This window comes from Oryctolagus cuniculus, chromosome 11, assembly GCF_051225735.1.
Source record: "Oryctolagus cuniculus isolate XC-2025 breed Fujian yellow rabbit chromosome 11, ASM5122573v1, whole genome shotgun sequence".
Classification (NCBI taxonomy): Eukaryota; Metazoa; Chordata; class Mammalia; order Lagomorpha; family Leporidae; genus Oryctolagus; species Oryctolagus cuniculus.
Window position 1 is genome coordinate 70,694,910 of NC_142877.1, and position 17,547 is coordinate 70,712,456.

General features: G+C 42.2%; 1 protein-coding gene across 2 annotated transcripts in view; it reads right to left on the reverse strand.

Annotated features, from left to right (window-relative positions):
- Positions 1-15,499, reverse strand: part of SAXO6 (stabilizer of axonemal microtubules 6) — a 32,380-nt gene extending 16,881 nt beyond the window's left edge. For both annotated transcript variants that reach the window (XM_002711318.6, XM_008256764.5), the window contains exons 1-7: positions 15,304-15,499; positions 14,338-14,452; positions 8,721-9,085; positions 7,554-7,688; positions 5,225-5,392; positions 3,960-4,063; positions 3,759-3,858 (exon numbers count right to left, since the gene is read on the reverse strand). In XM_002711318.6, coding sequence (XP_002711364.1) covers positions 3,759-3,858; positions 3,960-4,063; positions 5,225-5,392; positions 7,554-7,688; positions 8,721-9,085; positions 14,338-14,452; positions 15,304-15,321 — 1,005 coding nt within the window. In that variant the 5' untranslated portion in view covers positions 15,322-15,499. The remainder of the gene's footprint in view (positions 1-3,758; positions 3,859-3,959; positions 4,064-5,224; positions 5,393-7,553; positions 7,689-8,720; positions 9,086-14,337; positions 14,453-15,303) is intronic.
- Positions 15,500-17,547: the final 2,048 nt, after the last annotated feature.

Here is a 17,547-nt window from a genome sequence, read left to right on the forward strand (position 1 = left end):
TATTTTCAGTAATGTTTAATTCAATAACCAGGATATGTTAATATTACCTACCTTGACAATCAGCCACACCCTGATGTGGCTGAGGTGCTGCTGACAACAGGTACCCTAAATACTGTCCTACTGGCCTACCTCTTGAACAGTACTTACAGGCAAGAAACCCCTAGGCCAGCTCTAATTGCTGACTTCATACAGCTGCTACCACCAGAGAAGCCCCCTCCCCCAGTGGCAAAGTTATGCGGCTTTCTCTATACATTCCTCAACATCTTCTTGGAACCAGCAAAACCTCAACTTTCTAGAAATGTACTAAACGTATACAAGAATAACCACAAATTAATCATTGCAACATGTTCAACAAAGTGACAAGATATAAAATGTTCTCGTGAACAATAAGATTCTTTGAATTCCCTAATATGCAAGTGACATATTTTCATATGAAAAGGAAACCTATATACCCATTCTAAATCCTTTCATTTAATACATTATACTGCCACCTGCTGGCTTCTCTTAATACAATTCCACAATAGAAAAGAAATTCAATTGAGGCACTCCATCCACTGAAGAACCTCACTGCTTGATGGCTGAGGGGCCACATGAATATCCCCTTTATGTACAGAGATCCAGTTTTGATATCAATTTTGTTTAGGGAGGAGGGAGAAGACAGAGTTTACAGAAATTCTGTAAAACTTTATTCAGCTCTATTACTGACATTTAAAATTCCATGCTTTAAATTCACTTTATAAGTAATCTTTATTAATAGTAGCGCTAATTTATGTTTTCCAAATATATCATTTTAAACTCTACAATCCTAACCTAAGATGAAAGACTAATAGGCTGACACATCCCAAAGTAAAGTGTTCTACTAAAAAGAGAAGAAACTCAACAATGTGAACTCAATATTAAGAATAGCCATGACATAAACATCATATGGTATGCTCTAAATATGTAAAATTTTTATATGTGAGTTTAAAAACGTTAATTATGAAAAATAGAAAGGACAGCCACTATAGCCAACAACCAGAGCTATCAGAAAGGATGGGAGAGGGGCCAGCGCTGTGACACAGTAGGTTAATCCTCTGTCTGCAGCACCAGCATCCCCTATGGGCGCCGGTTCTAGTCCCAGCTGCTCCTCTTCCCATGCAGCTCTCTGTTGTGGCCTGGAAAAGCAGTAGAATATGGCCCAAGTCCTTGGGCCCCTGCACCCACATGAAGCTCCTGGCTCCTGGCTTTGGATCAGCCCAGCTCCGGCCAATGCGGCCATTTGGGGAGTGAACCAACGGAAGTAAGACCTTTCTTTCTGTCTCTCCCTCTCAATGTCTGTAACCCTACCTCTCAAATAAATAAATACAATCTTTAAAAAAAAAAAGTTAAAAAAAATGGGAGAAAAACGTTCTTGAGTTAACTGAAACCACACACACAGCTTCCCATGTCAAGTCATGCCATCCAATTACATAATACACACAGAATTCTTTCATTTCTGAATTGACTTTCCCAATTAATAATTTAACTAAATTGTTCAAATTTATATGCAGAAAATTCAAACTCAGAAAACTGGGGGAAAAGAGGAAAAATAAAATTTTCTGCCAACAATCATGCCTCCCAAAATGAAGAGGCAGCTGACATCTAGTCCTTAACAATGTCTGTCAAATTCCAGGACGTCTCTCAAATGTGGGACTTTATCTTCAAAGTCCTATTTGTGGAGCACAAAGAATAAAAGTGCCTCCGCCAAAGTAGTCTGGATGATTAAAAGAGTACAGGACTGTTGAGAGGAAAACAGCTTCGGTATCAATTCAGTAGTTGTTCTGAGGTTGGGGATCTGACAATTACAAGTGTTGCTTATTATTATATAAAAACAGTCCTGGGACGGGCGTGTGGCAGGACAATGGGTCTCTGCACGGGACAACTGCATCCTGTATCAGAGTATCTGAGAATGATCCTGCCTCTGCTCCCAATTCAGCTTCCTGCTACCGTGTCTGTGAGGCAGCAGTGACAACTCAAGTACTCGGGTTCCTTCCACCCACATGGGAGACCTAAATAATGTTCCAGGCTCCTGGCTTTGGCCTGGCCCAGCCCTGGCTGTTGGCAGCATTTGTGGGAGTGAACCAGTGGATAGAAGATGCTCTCTACTTTTTTAAATAAAAATTTAAAAATAAAAACAATCCTTTAAGTGAGAACTTTAGAAAGCAACAGTGCAAGAGGGTATATTAAGGAGATGACAAAAACATAACCACCAGCCAAAAAATATCCAACTGTGTGTTCTATGAATAGATACCTGGGACTTAGGATTAAAGTAGCCTGAGATTAAACTATAAAAAGATTCAAAAACTATAATATTTCAAAAAATATAAAAAGAAATGACAAAAAATGACTTAATATCCTAATGATAACATCAGTGATGTTCAAAGTGCACTTGTGGATTCACACAAGGGCATTTCAAAAAGTTCAAGAAAAACGCAATTAAAAGATAACTTCATTTTGTAGCAAAACGTTGTTTGAAATCCATGGTTGCTTCAGAATACACAGTTGTCATGAACTTTCTGAGACCCTCATATGCATGAATTTGAAAATATTTTACACCAAAATAAACATCTTTTAATTCCATTTTCCCATGAACTTTTTGAAGTACTCTTGTATATTCCTTCATCAAATGTTAGGTGTAGGAAAATAACAGTTTCTTATATTTAGGTATCTCATAAGCAGCCACAGATAGGAAATGTATTTCAGAGGGGTAAAACAGTCTAAGACTTGAGTAAAACACAGCCCATATTAAATGTCTATAACTTGTTCAACTAAAATTGTATTACCATCACTAATCATTGACTTCTCAGCTAAAAATTATTATTCTAACTCCAACTTATTTAAGTATTTTGCCCAAAGAAGTTAAGGCAATGATGCTAGTAATTTAAATATTTTAGCCACCAACTATGATTAATAAAACAAAAATTATGTGCCAAAATATCATAAGAAGAAACCTTAAAAAAAAACAGATTTTTTTTTTATGACAGGTAGAGTTAGACAGTGAGAGAAAGACAGAGAGAAAGGTCTTCCTTCTGTTGGTTCACACCCCAAATGGCCACCATGGCCAGCGTGCTACGCCTATCTGAAGCCAGGAGCCAGGTGCTTCCTCCTGGTCTCCCACGAAGGTGCAGGGCCCAAGCACTTGGGCCATCCTCCACTGCCTTCCTGGGCCACAGCAGAGAGCTGGACTGGAAGAGGAGCAACCAGGACAGAACTGGCGCCCCAACCGGGAATAGAACCCAGAGTACTGGCGCCGCAGGTGGAGGATTAGCCTAGTGAGCTGTGGTGCAGGCCAAAAAAACAGATCTTACATCAACAATAACACCAACAATCCTCTTCTGTATCACAGAAAGATGGGGCCACTATCAGAAAAATTATTTAATCTTGAAAATTAATCTTCAGTTGAGACATTAGAGGACTGGATGTTATAAAATAATCAAATTCGTAATACTATCATCTGAGTTTATAGACAATTAAATGTTTGATTGCAGAAAAAAAGTGTTTTTTTAACTTTAACGACTTTAACAGTAACTATTAATCTCTCAAGTGCTTGTTAGTATAAAAAAAGTAAATACACTGATAAGTTAAATGCTTATTCATACAACTTTAAGTTCCTGACACTTTTAGTGCTACTATTGTTATCTCTTTAAGTTACCATCTTTATTACTAAATGAAATACACTGTGAAGTTAAGTTGTTATACAGACTCAAAGATGAGAGCTTACTGAGTCTATGCACACTCACCTGGTTTGGCACATTTTCCTTCACTCGTGTCCACACCCCAGCTTTATAGAAATACTGAGCTGGGCTCAGAAATTTTGCTCTATATTCAGAATTCACCTTCCTAATAGAAGCGAAAAGAAAGTAAATATTTCACCCAAGTTGATCATCTAAATACCTTGATTTAAAAAAAAAAAAAAAAAAAAAAACAAAAACAGTACATACCCAAGCCTTTGATGTCTCCAAGGAGTAAGTTTCTTTTTAGGCTGGTTTGAGTCTTTTGATGCCATCTCTGCTTCTAATTTTAAAGGAGTGTCTGTTTTATTACACTAAAATGGAAATAATTTAAGCTTTTCACACTTAAAATATGTTATACATTACAGTGAAAACATAGATGTTATAAAAGTTGGACTCAGATATTCTATTATATTTCTGTTTCTCGAAGTAGGCTTCAACTGTGAAAGGTAACAGAAATCACAAAAAAATTAACAAGCAAATTTCGAAAAATAGTGTAAGTGCTTTTTTTTAAATATACCTCAGGGTATTATTTCATTTTCTAACAATAAACACTACAGATCTTTGGTTAGGGAAGAAAATTTGAAAATTAACAAAACATACATGTCAAAATAAAACTTTGTTACTACATATTGAACCATTGTTCAAATTCTTAACATTTGTCCTTAATATTATAAATTAACATTTAATTGTTACAGTAATTAAACATAACATCCTAGTGAGTATGCTTACTGAGTAACTTAACAACTCTTTTTTGCTGACCAACAACTCATCATAGGTCATATGTGTGTGTGTGTGTGTGTGTATACACATGCATATACATATATACATATATCCCCATTTAGTCATAGTTAAGTCATATACTTTCTATTTTTAGAAGCCACAAAGTATCAGGTATCATCATTTCAGGAGATTTAAAAACAGTATTTATATTCCAATTATCTATAATTTACAATTATTTTTTGCCTGGTGCTGCAACTTAAATAGCTATAATTTCATACACAGAAGCAGTTGTTTGTATATCCTGAGGTAAATATTATGAGTTACACTGGCTATAACTTGACATGCTAGGCTAAAAATACATGTGTTTTTGTATTTAATTTCATTACTTAAAACAAGTATTTCTGTTATAATTACGAATCCTGAAGCTTGCACTCCTGTAAGACCAACCACCAGATATCACACACAGATTTTCCTGCTGCACTGCTAAGTATTCATCATACCACATTATCTTTAACAATTTGTTTATGTCTCCCCACCAGCCCAAGAGCTAGTGTTTCTTATCCTTGTATTCTCAGTTCTACCCAGTGCCTGGCTCCTAGCAGGTGCTACATATACACCTGACATCAGTTTAACAAATGAATGAATGAACTATTAAATATAATGCCTATATATTAGGTATTAGTGAAAGAAAATGTGTAGAATCTGAAATCAAGGGGAATTTTTTTTGTTTAAAGGTAAGAGGTTATGAGTACCTTCTTTTCAGGAGATAGTGTTTCACGAATTCCGTTTTCTTTCAAATCAGTTCTTAATTTGGGTTCTTTCACTGGAGACAAACCCTTGAAATTTCTTTTGTATTCAGTTTCATGGATGACTGAATTACCTTTGAATTGTGGAACAAATTTGCTTTTACTGTGGAAAACCTTAAAACAAAAATTAATTCAAGTTTTTTTTTGTTGGTTAAATGTATGGAACTTAAGTCTTCAACTGATTTAAAAATTTCACATTACACAAAGAAGCAATAGCATATATGCTTTCATAATTTCATTTGACATACCTACTGAATATCCAAAAGTAAACTTTCTGTATCCATTGCTATATTTTGAATAATTAATGCAATCAAAATAACCCAAAGTAAATCATAAGTAAAATAAGCATATTTTAATAATATGAACAGACTTTTGCTTTATTATTGCTTCTTTGCAACTCTGTTAGCTCTACAGGTTTTTTTTTCCTCCTTAACATGAACTGTGTTTCCATCCTGCAAAAATCTAAAAACCTTAACATTCTGAATACCTGATACATTCAATTTGTTTAGTTCCTCCTACCCCAGCACACCCCAACTTCTGCTTTCTTGCATTTAAGTTTTTCATTAAGGCAAAGAAAATATTCAGGTAATATCTATTTTAAAATGTTTCCTTTACCCTTACTACTTCACGAGATGGCTTCCATGTTATAGCACGTTACCACTGATGCCAAGTGAGAAAGTTAGGGAGTTCAAATAAGATACTGAGTCTTGCTGATTTAGAACACGGGACAATGCATCTCCACACACATCAAATCCCAATAGTCTCTTTCTTAGTACAAGACAACTTCAAGGACTTCACAGCCAAAAACTGTTCTGACTCCTTTACATGATAATATAAGGAATCTTTTCAGAAAACAGGTGTCTGATGAAATAGAGCTGAACAGCTCCTTTAGCAGATTCCCATCAACAAGCATTGAAAGTCTGTCACACAGCTCTCCAATCCACAGACCCTGAAACTGATATGCTTTGAACTAACAAAGAGCATTTGCTTTCAAAAGAAATTCTTTGAAACCCTCACTAATGAAAGCAATAAAATTGCCAGGGAAGGTACTGCTAGTGATTTATTTTATATTGTGCTTCTGATCCTAGAAAAATAACATTTCTACACAGTGCTTTCATTGGCATGTAAAATTTATCAATGGGGCTTTGATTTTAATCAGCTCTAGCTTTAAGGTCAAATACTCTAAGGAAAACTGAACAATCACAATTTCCAGGTCATAAGTACTTTTTTTAGGTACACTTAACTATGCAAGAACATTTGTGAGCAAGCAAAAGATCATAGATTCTATTTACTAGGTTATTAAACGGTATCTATCACTTTGTTACTTTATATGTTCTGAAAATGTTACATAAGTTTCAAAGGTATTTTAAAAACTTAACAAGTAAGCCTAAAGCTGCCACAATTTATAGGATCACTGGTTTCATTGTCTTAGTACTGCAGGATGACTGATACCCTCTCAGTCCTTGTGGGTATATAAAGTACACAAATGAATGCTGAAGTACAGGACAAGATGAATATCAAGGTGTGCCTGTGTTTATAAAGAAAAACACAAAGACCCACAGAAAGAAAAGAGTAAGCTGTCCTAAGTCTCTGGGGATTCTTTAAGAGGAAGTACTTCCTACCTGGGCCTGAAGTCTGGTTAAGAACAGAAATGAGAATTAAGAGCCTGAGAACTGTCCAGAGGATGATAGCAGAAAACAACATAGTATTTATTTGTAATGGTAGCACAATATTAAAACTCCAAGAATATAATGAAATCCAATATTACATTTTGTTATTCTTACAGTTTTTGAATTTTATAAATATAAATTGATAACCACTACTACTATTTATCTGACACAAAGGCAAAATTATATATCTTGTGTTACTTTTTTTATATTTATCAACATAAATATCCAAACCAGTTATACTTTTCTTAAGACAGAAAATATTATTATTGGTCAACTAAATGTAACATTTTAGAATAAAATCATTTTACTAACTTTTTAATAAACAAAAATCTTATAGCATGCAAAACTTACCAGCTTCCCAAGTTTTCATTACCCTATCTCATATTTAGCATATGTGATAGACGTGGTAACAGTAACCATCAGTAGCCTTGGACAGTATAACTACCATAAATCTTCAGTGATAGCAAAACCTTCATTTTCAGTTTTCTAGAACCTACCTCCAAGCCTACTTAAGCACCAAATTGCTTTCAGCTCTTGGTTCTCTGTAAATCTGCATCACTAGATCAGATGACAACACTCAGAAGGGTATTACATCCATTAAGTACCTGATGAGCTGGAAAAACTGGAGCAGTGTCTTTAGAGGTCTTCCAGACAAACTGCCTTTGATATTCAGAATTTCTCAGGGCATTATGTGCAGGAACAACAGTCAATCCAGCTTTCTTACGCAGAAGTCTATCCAACTGTTAGGGGAAAAACAACCACTAAAAATGCCATTAAAAATTTCTATGCAAACTTTTTCGTAAAACACATAACATGAGACTTACCCTCCTTAGCAAATTTATAACTGTACCTCACAGTATTATTAACTGTATCCACACTGTTGTGCAACAAACTTTTTGGAACTCATAAAAAAATCTATTTTTGAACTGTCAAAACTAAAGTTCTTTCTGACTACTGTCAAGGGATGATTATGCACCCCAGAAAAAGATCACATCTCTCAGTCCCTTCCTACACATCATACATAATTAAATCTATTCATAAAGAGCACAGAACACCTTGCCTGATCCACTCCGTGCTTCTTTGCCCACCAGATTCACACACCCCCCCTCCTTGATCCCCTGTACCCTCTCCTATCTCAACAAGCCATGGAATCTTCTCCACCACTCCCAGCTGCCTCTCTGGGATTCCAGTCAATCGTGGACATGACCGAGGAAGAAACGGGGAGGCAGTGAGATCCCCGCCTGGGTGCTGGTAGCCTCTGCTTATGTGCTCGCAGGCACCCGCCACAGGCCAGCTGTGACACAGGAGCGCAACACTGCAAGACCTTTGACAGCCAGCCAGAACTCTCCTTCCTCTTGCATTGTCAACTGAGGTTCTGTTTGTTTGCTTGCTAGTACCCAATGACAAAGTGAAAGGGGATAAGTAAAAAGTCGGCTCAGCATCCCTGCCAGAAGCAACGGCCTACTCCTCCTCTCTGTCTCAACTTGATCCCTCCCTGAGGACAAGGGCTGCGATCTGATGAGAGAAATCCAGGGGCAGGCTGAACACCCAGTGAATGGCTGAGTATCTTAGTAGAACCAGCACAGAATATCGAGTATCTAGAACTACATACAATAACCAAAATCAGCAGCCTCTTACCAACCACACTATAGATACTGGATGAGAAAATAACAATGGAAAATTTTAAACACAAAACATAGGAGTACTGAAATGATGATGAACTCAATAAAGAAGTTTATGCTTCTGAAAAGAAATATATTGAATATGCTTACCCGATTATCTACATTTTCTGAAGGAAGCTTGGTAGAAAGTTCCAGTTCCTCATGTTCAGTAACCAGTTCATGGTCCCTTTTCACACCTTCATTATCGTCCACCACATCTGAACTGCCTTCAGCTCTGGAGTCTGCCGAGTGAGATCTGGTTCTCTTAGAAACCCTGGGGGCTTCCAGTGGCAGGACTCCTTGTTGGCTAACACCTTCCACTTCTTGTGGTTTGGGTGTTTCTGGGGCTTCAGGTTCTGGTGATGCCACCACTTTGTTCTCTGTGATGGCTCCATTCCACTCAAGAGATTTTGAAATCTGTGGGTCATGGTAAGGGACTCTTCTCTTTGAAATAAAACTTGGCTCTTTTGTGATCCCTACAAAATATGGTATACAAAGATAGCAGCCATCAAAGCACCAAGTTATAAAGACAACTTTCAATAATACTTTTGAGAGGAGACACAGACTTTAAGATTTAGTTGGGATATACACACATACACACACACGATCCTTCAGGTTATGGAATTAAAAATAAGTACTTTTCAATACTTGACCATCACACATATAATAAGTACTTTTCAATACTTGACCATCACACACACACACAATAAGTACTTTTCAATACTTGATCATCTCACACACACACACACACACACACACACAATCGAGGTCACCATGTTGAAGTTATCCTCAGGGTCACTGGAATGGCAATGAACCTGGCAAGCCAAGCAGTACATGCTGCCTCCGTTTCTAATTACTTTCCTGTGCTACTTAATGGAACAATGGGCCCCAGTACTGTCAAAATTTGGAACTTTTCACAAAGCTGCCCTTATGCGCAGCAGACCAAGATGAGCAGGATCAGATGTCATTATGCTGGGTCTTGGTTTTATGTTTGTCTTGATTTCCTGAGAATGAAAAAGAATGAGCCCTTTTCACAAGAGCTAAGGTGTGATTTCTCTGTATTTCTGTCTGGCAAGCGAATGTCCAAAAACTCCACCTTCTGCCAAGGTAAAAGGAGCTCGGTGGAATGACAGCCACTGAGGCATCGCCCTAGTTAGGGGCCATTCTTTAAATAGAAAGGAGACTGCTACAGGATGGGAAACAAGACTAAGACCAGGACAGAAGGAAGGGAAGGTGGACAGAAAATCAGGCACGAGGTAAGCTCAGAGCTCCTCAGCCCTCTCATGGATGCTTTGGCCACTGAACCCAGGGTCCCCACCCTACAGGCCTTCCCTAGACCAGGGGTCTTCAAACTGGGTGCACTGATGACCGAGGGGCACACAAAAACATTCCAGGGGGGTAAACAGAGATGGGCAGCTGAGGGGGATCATTTCCCAGATCCTCACCCCTATATGCGCTCTGGCCTGACACAGCTCTGTGTGCCTGAGGGCTGCACCTGCTACCAGCAGTTCTATTTGCCTCTGCCCCTTTCGTCAGCACTGCTTTACAAAAGACCAGCCTCTGCACCGCAAGAAACCTACTCTGGCAGCCAACCCCAAGGTGTAATACAACCTCAGGGGTAGGGGGACAAACAAAGGGATGATCTAGAAAGCATAATTCCTGAGGGAGAGCATGGGACAGGCAGGCAAAGGCAGAGGTTAGAGGTCACAAAGGAACACCACCTTATTTCATACAGCTCCACACCTTTTCCATCACCCATTTTAGGATTAAAATTGAGATTGGACAGGGCTGTCACACAAAAGGCATAGATACTATACTAACTTTGTATTGAAATCAGGCAAATTTGGTTGCTTACTTTGCCAAGAAGGACTGACTCTGCCAATTCTATAATGAACATTTTCCATATACTGAGTGAGCTACATTGGCAGCTCCAGTTTTCACAAAATATATGTAAAATAGATACACAATATCCAATATGCTAGAAGTTATTATATCTTTCAAAACTATTTGTAAAACTTTTGATTCAAAAAATTAAATATCTGGGCAGGTGTTGTGGTGTAGAGGGTTAAACTGCTTCTTGGAACACCTGTACCCCAAATTGGAGTGCCTGGGATCAAGTTCCCCCTCCACTGTTGCCTCCAAACCAGTTTTTTGCTATGGTGCCTGGGAGGCAGCAGATGATGGCTCAAAGAGTCCCTGCCACCCCTGTGGGAGACTCAGAGTTCCTGTCCCAGTCCCTGCCGCAACAGGCTTTTGAGGAATGAACCAGTAGATGAAACATCTCTCTTTTTTCCCTCTCTCTTCCCCCACTTGCCTTTCAAATAAATAAAAATCTAAAATTTTTTTAAAAGTTTATAGAAATGTGCCTGGCGCAGTGGTGTAGATTAAATCTCTGCTTGCAGGCTGGCATCCCATTTGGGTGCCAGTTTGAGTCCCGGCTGCTCCACTTCCCATCCAGCTCTCTGCTTATGGCCTGGGAAAACAGTGGAAGACTACCCATGCTTGGACTCCTGCACACACACAGGAGACACAAAGAAGCTCCTGGCTCCTGGCTTCATATTGGCACAGCTCCGGCCATTGTGGCCATTTGGGGAGTGACCAGTGGATGGAAGACCTCTCTCTCTCTCTTTCTCTGATTTTGTCTCTCAAATAATAAAAATCTTTGCAAAACAAGAAGTTTATAGAAATCAAACTAAATGATAAGTTAATTTTAAAAAATTAAATGTCAATTTAAAAATATGTGAAGCAGAACAAAGAGTTTCTAAATTCTTTTAAAGACTACAGGCTTAGGGCGGGCAATGTGGTACAGTGGATTAAGCTACCACCTGGGACACCAGCTCCCAAATCAGAGTGCCAGTTAAAGTCCCTCTCCTTGACTTCCAGCTGAGCTCCTGGAAAGAGAGTAGGATGATGACCCAAGTACTTAGGCCCCTGCTACCCATGTGGGAGACCCAAATGGAATTCTGAGCTCCTGGCTTTGGCCTGGCCTAGCCCCAGCTGCTATGGGCATTTTTAAGGAGTGAATCAGTAGATGGAAGATACACTCTTTTTCTGTCACTCTGTCTTTCAAATAAAATAAAAAAAAACTTTTTTTTTTTAATTAAATAAAGGGGCCGGCACCATGGCACAGTAGGTTAATCCTCCGCCTGTGGCGCTGGCATCCCATATGGGTGCCAATTCTAGTCCCGGCTGCACCTCTTCAAACCCAGCTCCCTGCTAGGCCTGGGAAAGCAGTGGAAGATGGCCCAAGTGCTTGGGCCCCTGCATCCACGTGGGGGACTTGAAAGAAGCTCCTGGCTCCGGATTGGCGCAGCTCCGGCTGTTGCAGCCATTTGGGGAGTGAACCAATGGAAGAAGACCTTTCTCTGTCTCTTCCTCTCACTGTCTGTAACTCTACCTCTCAAATAAATAAAATCTTTAAAAAATAAAATTAAATAAAGACTACAGCCTTAGCCTTCTCTTTGCTTTAACAGTGGCCAGGGCTGCAGTGGAAAATGAAAAAGGAAGATTCTCAAGTTGTCTGGCCTCGTCTCCTGGCATCAGCAAACCTCTAGAGAAAAAGCCATACTGTGCTTAAAGAAAGGCCAGTCCTCGGCAAAACCACCATATTCCTTGCCGCCCTTCTCCCTCCCTCGCTGAGCAGCCTGGAGTTGATACTCCACCCCTTACCTAAAGCCCCCATTGACCTCCCTCCTAGAGACCATTCCATCTTTCAAAATGTGTCATGCTGCGAAGTACCTTTGCTCCCATGGTCTCCTCCCATCCAATGCAGGTGATGAAGCTAAAATGTTATAGAGGCAACAATCTAGTTAACTAAACATGCAGTGCTGTCATATCCACATCAGGCCACGGGGGATATCTATACTTAAAGACTTATTTTCAATTTTTTTTTAAAGAATAATGTATTTATTTACTTGAAAGACAGAGTGACAGAGAGACAAAGAGAGAGAGAGAGATCTTCCATCTGCTGGCTCACTCCCCAAATAGCTACAAGAGTAGAGGCTGGGCCAGGCCAAAGCCAGGGGCCCAGAACTCCATCCAGGTCTCCCACATGGATGGCAGGAGGCAAGTCCTTGAGCCACGATCTATTGCTTTCCTAGTACATTAGCAGGAAGCTGGATGGGACACAGGGCAGCAGAGATTCAAACCAGTGTTCCGACATAGGATGCTGGTGTGGCAAGTGGTGGCTTAATCCACTGCACCACAACATCAGTCCCTTGATTTTGGGTTCTTACCTGTTGGATTCTCAATAGCATGGAGTTTCCGGTGGCTTGAGCAGGGATGCTGGGAGCACAGAGAGACCCAAGCTCTTAAGTCAGGCTCAGGACTAAGGATCTTGATGCCACAGGAGGCACCTAAAGGAGCAGCCAGTTCTAGCCCACTCTCCCTTTGCTGTCCAAACCTAATTCTCAAGATGCTCGCCTTGCTTTACTAACTTCCCAGGCCTGGCACCCGACCCAGGTTTCAAACAGCTAGCATCGCGTCGGCACACTCAACCACCAAGCACTGCTCTGCATACGCACCAGGACTTATCAGGCAACACGTCACTTAGCAATCCTATGCAGTGAGCTTCCTACGAGGTTCAATTTGTCCAGTGTCACACAGCCAGTGTTGATTCAAACTCAGTGTTACTCATTCATCCAAAAATTCATTTTATAAAGCAGCAAAGTAGCCTTAGGCTCTGTTAGTTACTGGAGGGTGCAAGGTAATGCGTAAGACAGAGCCCTGTTCTCAGCTATCTTATATCCTAGCAAAGGAGAAATTAAATAAGTAGGTACAATAAAGTCAGTCCCACTCTGGGAAACTTTGGCTGATGGTTGACTTCTCTGGGATACAAGGAGGAAACATGTAATGACAAAAACGTGACCTGTGAACTCATGGCCTTCAAACAAAACAGACTTGATTTCAAATCATGGTTCTGCCACTCACTCGCTGCCACCCTGGGGCAAGTTGTTCAACTCATCTATGCTTGCATTCCTCAAGATCGTGGGGTATTCTTCCCCACCTCTGTCCCTTGACAGCTTTGGGGTCCAGCACAGATGTCACCTCCCTAGAAAAACCTTTCCTGACTATCAAATCTAAAGTGTAGGGGCCAGCACTACGGCATAGCGGGTAAAGCCGCAGCATGCAGTGCTGGCATCCCATTTGGGTTCAAGACCCAGCTGCTCCACTTCCGATCCAGCTCTCTGCTATGGCCTGGGAAAGCAGTAGAAGATGGCCCAAGTCCTTGGGCCCCTGTACCCACGTGGGAGACCAGGAAGAAGCTCCTGGCTCCTGGCTTTGGATCAGCCCAGCTCTGGCTGTTGTGGCCATTTGGGGAGTGAACCAGCAGATGGAAGACCTCTGTCTCTGCTGCTTCTCTCTCTGCCTCTTCTCTCTATGTAACTATGACTTTCAAATAAATAAATCTTTAAAAAAAATCTAAAGCGTATTCCATCCAATGCAACTCTGCCTCTATCACACTGCCCTATGATTTTGTACACAACCGGAAATCCCTCCGCTTACTTATTGAGTTGGGTGTACACTGTCTCACCACAGGTCAGAGACTCTGGTCAGGGCTACATCACTAGCAGCTGGAAACACCCCCTGGACGACAGTAAACCCTCAAGAAGTACCCATTAAACCAATGAATCAGGCGACCAGGCCAGCTGAATTTTGAATAAATCATTTTATAAACTTAGCCCAAGGTGGACTCAAGTGATAATGGCTCTCAGTTTGCCCGACTTACCTAATTGATCTGACCTAAGTCCAGCCCATGGGTGCCTCTGCCCCCCTGAGGAATTACAGGACTCTGACAAGTAGGACTTTTTCCACAGAAAGTTCCTCTGGTATTCACTCAGCCCCTGTAACGCAAAGAACAATGTGAGTACGGTGTGGTATGAACATTTCTTTAAGGCAGACATCAGAAAAAAATAAATAAGACAATTGGAGGCTTCCAGCTTGCTAATTCAACACAGATGGGCTCCTTAATGATGGCTAATATTTACCCAGCTCTGTGCTAAGCAGTTCACATGTATTATACCCTTTAATCCCCACAGCGACTTGAGGCAGGTGCCAGCAGGGCTCCAAGGCTCACAAGCTCCCCCACCCAGAGCACACTCCGTATTATGCCGCGTTCCTTTGGGGGCTTTGATAAAGTGAAAAAAGAACTCCCTTCCCATTCTGGATAAGAGCCCTTAAGATGAAAGAGTAAGAGTCAGGAAGGCTACAGTCACCTGTTCTTCAAGGGGCGCCTGTCGCGGACAGCTCCCAGAGACTCGGAACTTTTAACGAACCTTGAAACTACACCACCGGGAAAAATGTGTATTGCTTGTATTCCCTCTTTACTGAGGACCCGTAACTGACGTCTTTAAAACACACACTTTAAAGTATCACAGGGAAGGAGGGCCAGACGCTACCCAGTGAGAGGGGGTCAGTTCCTCCCATAGGAACAGCGCCCTCCTCCCTTCTCCGCTGCTGAGTCCCTCCATACCACCTGACTCGCCGCGAACCGCACTCGGAGGTGTGTGAGCGGGAAGGGAGCCAGGTACGCGGGGCCTCGCGGCTCCGGGCAGGGCCGCGACACGCAGGCCGGGGCTAACAGCCCCTGCGGGGCCGAGGCGCGCAGCGCACAGAGCCAGCGCGGCCCCTGCCCCGTCCCCGCCCCGCCGCGGCTCCCCTCGGCTGCCTTCCGGCCCGGCGATCCCGGCCTCACCTTGAAGCGCACCGGCATGTCGCCCGGCGCCGGAGCCCCCGCCACTCCGACAGTTAACGGGACGAAAAGCCCGGGGGGGCGGGGCGACAACACAGTTCCCTAGGAAAAGGCTCAGCCTGGCGTCCCCGACTACGCGCCGGCGCACTCCCCACGTCTCGCCTTGAGCCCTGTCGCTCCGCTTTTCCCCGCCCACCGTGAAGCGTAAGAACCAATACAGTCTCGCAGAGCCCCTTGCCGTCATTATAACTCGACCAATCAATGCTCGGTCGGGGACCGCCCACCTCCAGTGCCCAATCCAGAGTGCTCATAGAGATGGCGGGCGGAAGTTTAGCCAATGAGGCTCCCGGAACTGGGATGGGCGGGGCTCCGCGGGAGCTTCGTCCTAGGAGGGATTGATGGGTCCTGGGCCGCCGGCTGCTGGTGCAACAATGGGTTTGTGTGCTGGTGGGATTCGAACGTTCCCGGCCTCGCTAAGCCCAGGATCTTTACATCATAAAGCAAGAACGTGTGACAGAACAGAATGCTTCTTTTTCTGCAAAGTGTGCAGGTCTGCTCCGCGGAAAACCTATTCCTGGAACCGGCAGCCCGCCACTGTGTGCTATTGATGGTCGCATCGAAAGGGGTAGGCCAGAAAACAAATATAGCTTAGGTAAATTTAAAAACATTTTATTGAAACTCCAAAGAGTTTCCTTCAATCTCCACCTTCCCTCCACCCCCCCCCAAAAAAAGGTATACACAGAGCACTTGTTTTAGAAAATATTGATTAATCATCCTTGTGCATCTCAACTTCCAAACCTTCAGCCTTGTTCCTCCGCTCGCCCTTTTTTGAAAACTAAAATTCCATCTGATTTTAATAGACCATGACTAGCATCATCAGTAAATATTTCTTGACAGAACACTGTGCTGACTCTGAGCACTGGGAAGGAAATAAATTTTCCAGACAGTCGGTGGATGCACTTGGAAAGGAAGTGCATCTGTTTATTCAGGAGCAGTAAAAAGCATCAGGTGCTAACTGTCCAAATGAGAGGTGTGGGAGTCATTGCCGAGGGCAGAGATGACTAGACAAAGGCTCAGGAGGAAACACGCAGGCTGGGCCTTGAAGACTGCAGTAAGCAGAGAGGAGGCTGGGATGATCAAAGGGCAGGCGGCTGAAGAGGATGCTGCCAGGCTCTTTCCAGGAACAACGAACACAGCGCTTTTTATTTTGTCATTCGTGGATGGTGTAAAAGCCACCTTTTTCATACTTTCAAATATCAACATCAATCCTGGCTGCTCTGCTTTCAGCGTTTTCTGCAAAGGCTTGTCTTCCCAATCCTAACTGATGTCGCTGTTCTTCATCATCATCACCGAGATACTTAAAAATTCATTTGAAGGAGCCACTCGATATCTGAAACAAAGGGAATATTGAATTAGTCCCCATGCAGCCGTGCAGCCAGGGGCCCTTGATTCGTGTTAATTGGTGATGACAGCATCTCTGTGGTGTCAATTAAGAAATGCACAAACAAGACAGGGGAACATACAACAAAAGTCCTCTCTAGGAAGGCAGCCAGATCTTAAAGGGTAGGAAAGACACATCTCTGCTTGTAGACATAGCTTTGTTGCCACGTATCGCTAAGGTGAAATCAACAAAAGCAAGCATGCAGAATGTGTCGGCTAAACAAAGGCAATGCTAACTGTGGAAGAGCTCAGAAGAGCAGGGAATAAAATACCAGGAAAACCAAACAACCGATGGTAAACCTGGTCACATTTACTACAAATGTATTATAAGGACTCGAGGAAGGACAACCTACTTTGTTATGGTTAAACAAAAGCCCACCCTCGTTTACCAGGCAATGATGTAGAAATGAAGAAACGGATACCTCAGTAGCTGAGTTTTGCAGCCTGTGGTTTGCCAGCTCCTTGCTTCTCAGCTACTGCAGGAAATAGACCCAGGACCCTACGAAGTCCCACCCAAGTGTTCTGAAAGCCCCTAGGTGGTGTCTCACATGTTCTTACAGCTGCCACCTACACTGTGCCCAGCAGCACTGCCCTGTGTTCCAATAGTCATGTGCCCATAGGTGTCACTCTTGCTGACAGCCACCTGGTTAGCTTGGTACTGAGTCTCCGCTGGGCACAGCAGTCTTCCTTATCCCCAAAGGGCTCGGAGAGAAATGCATGGAGTCTGGGCCAGCAATTCCTCCCCTCACAGCTCTCATGCAATGCTTCTGTCTCCCACTAGTGAAGGCCCCTCTTGCCTTAGTAGAT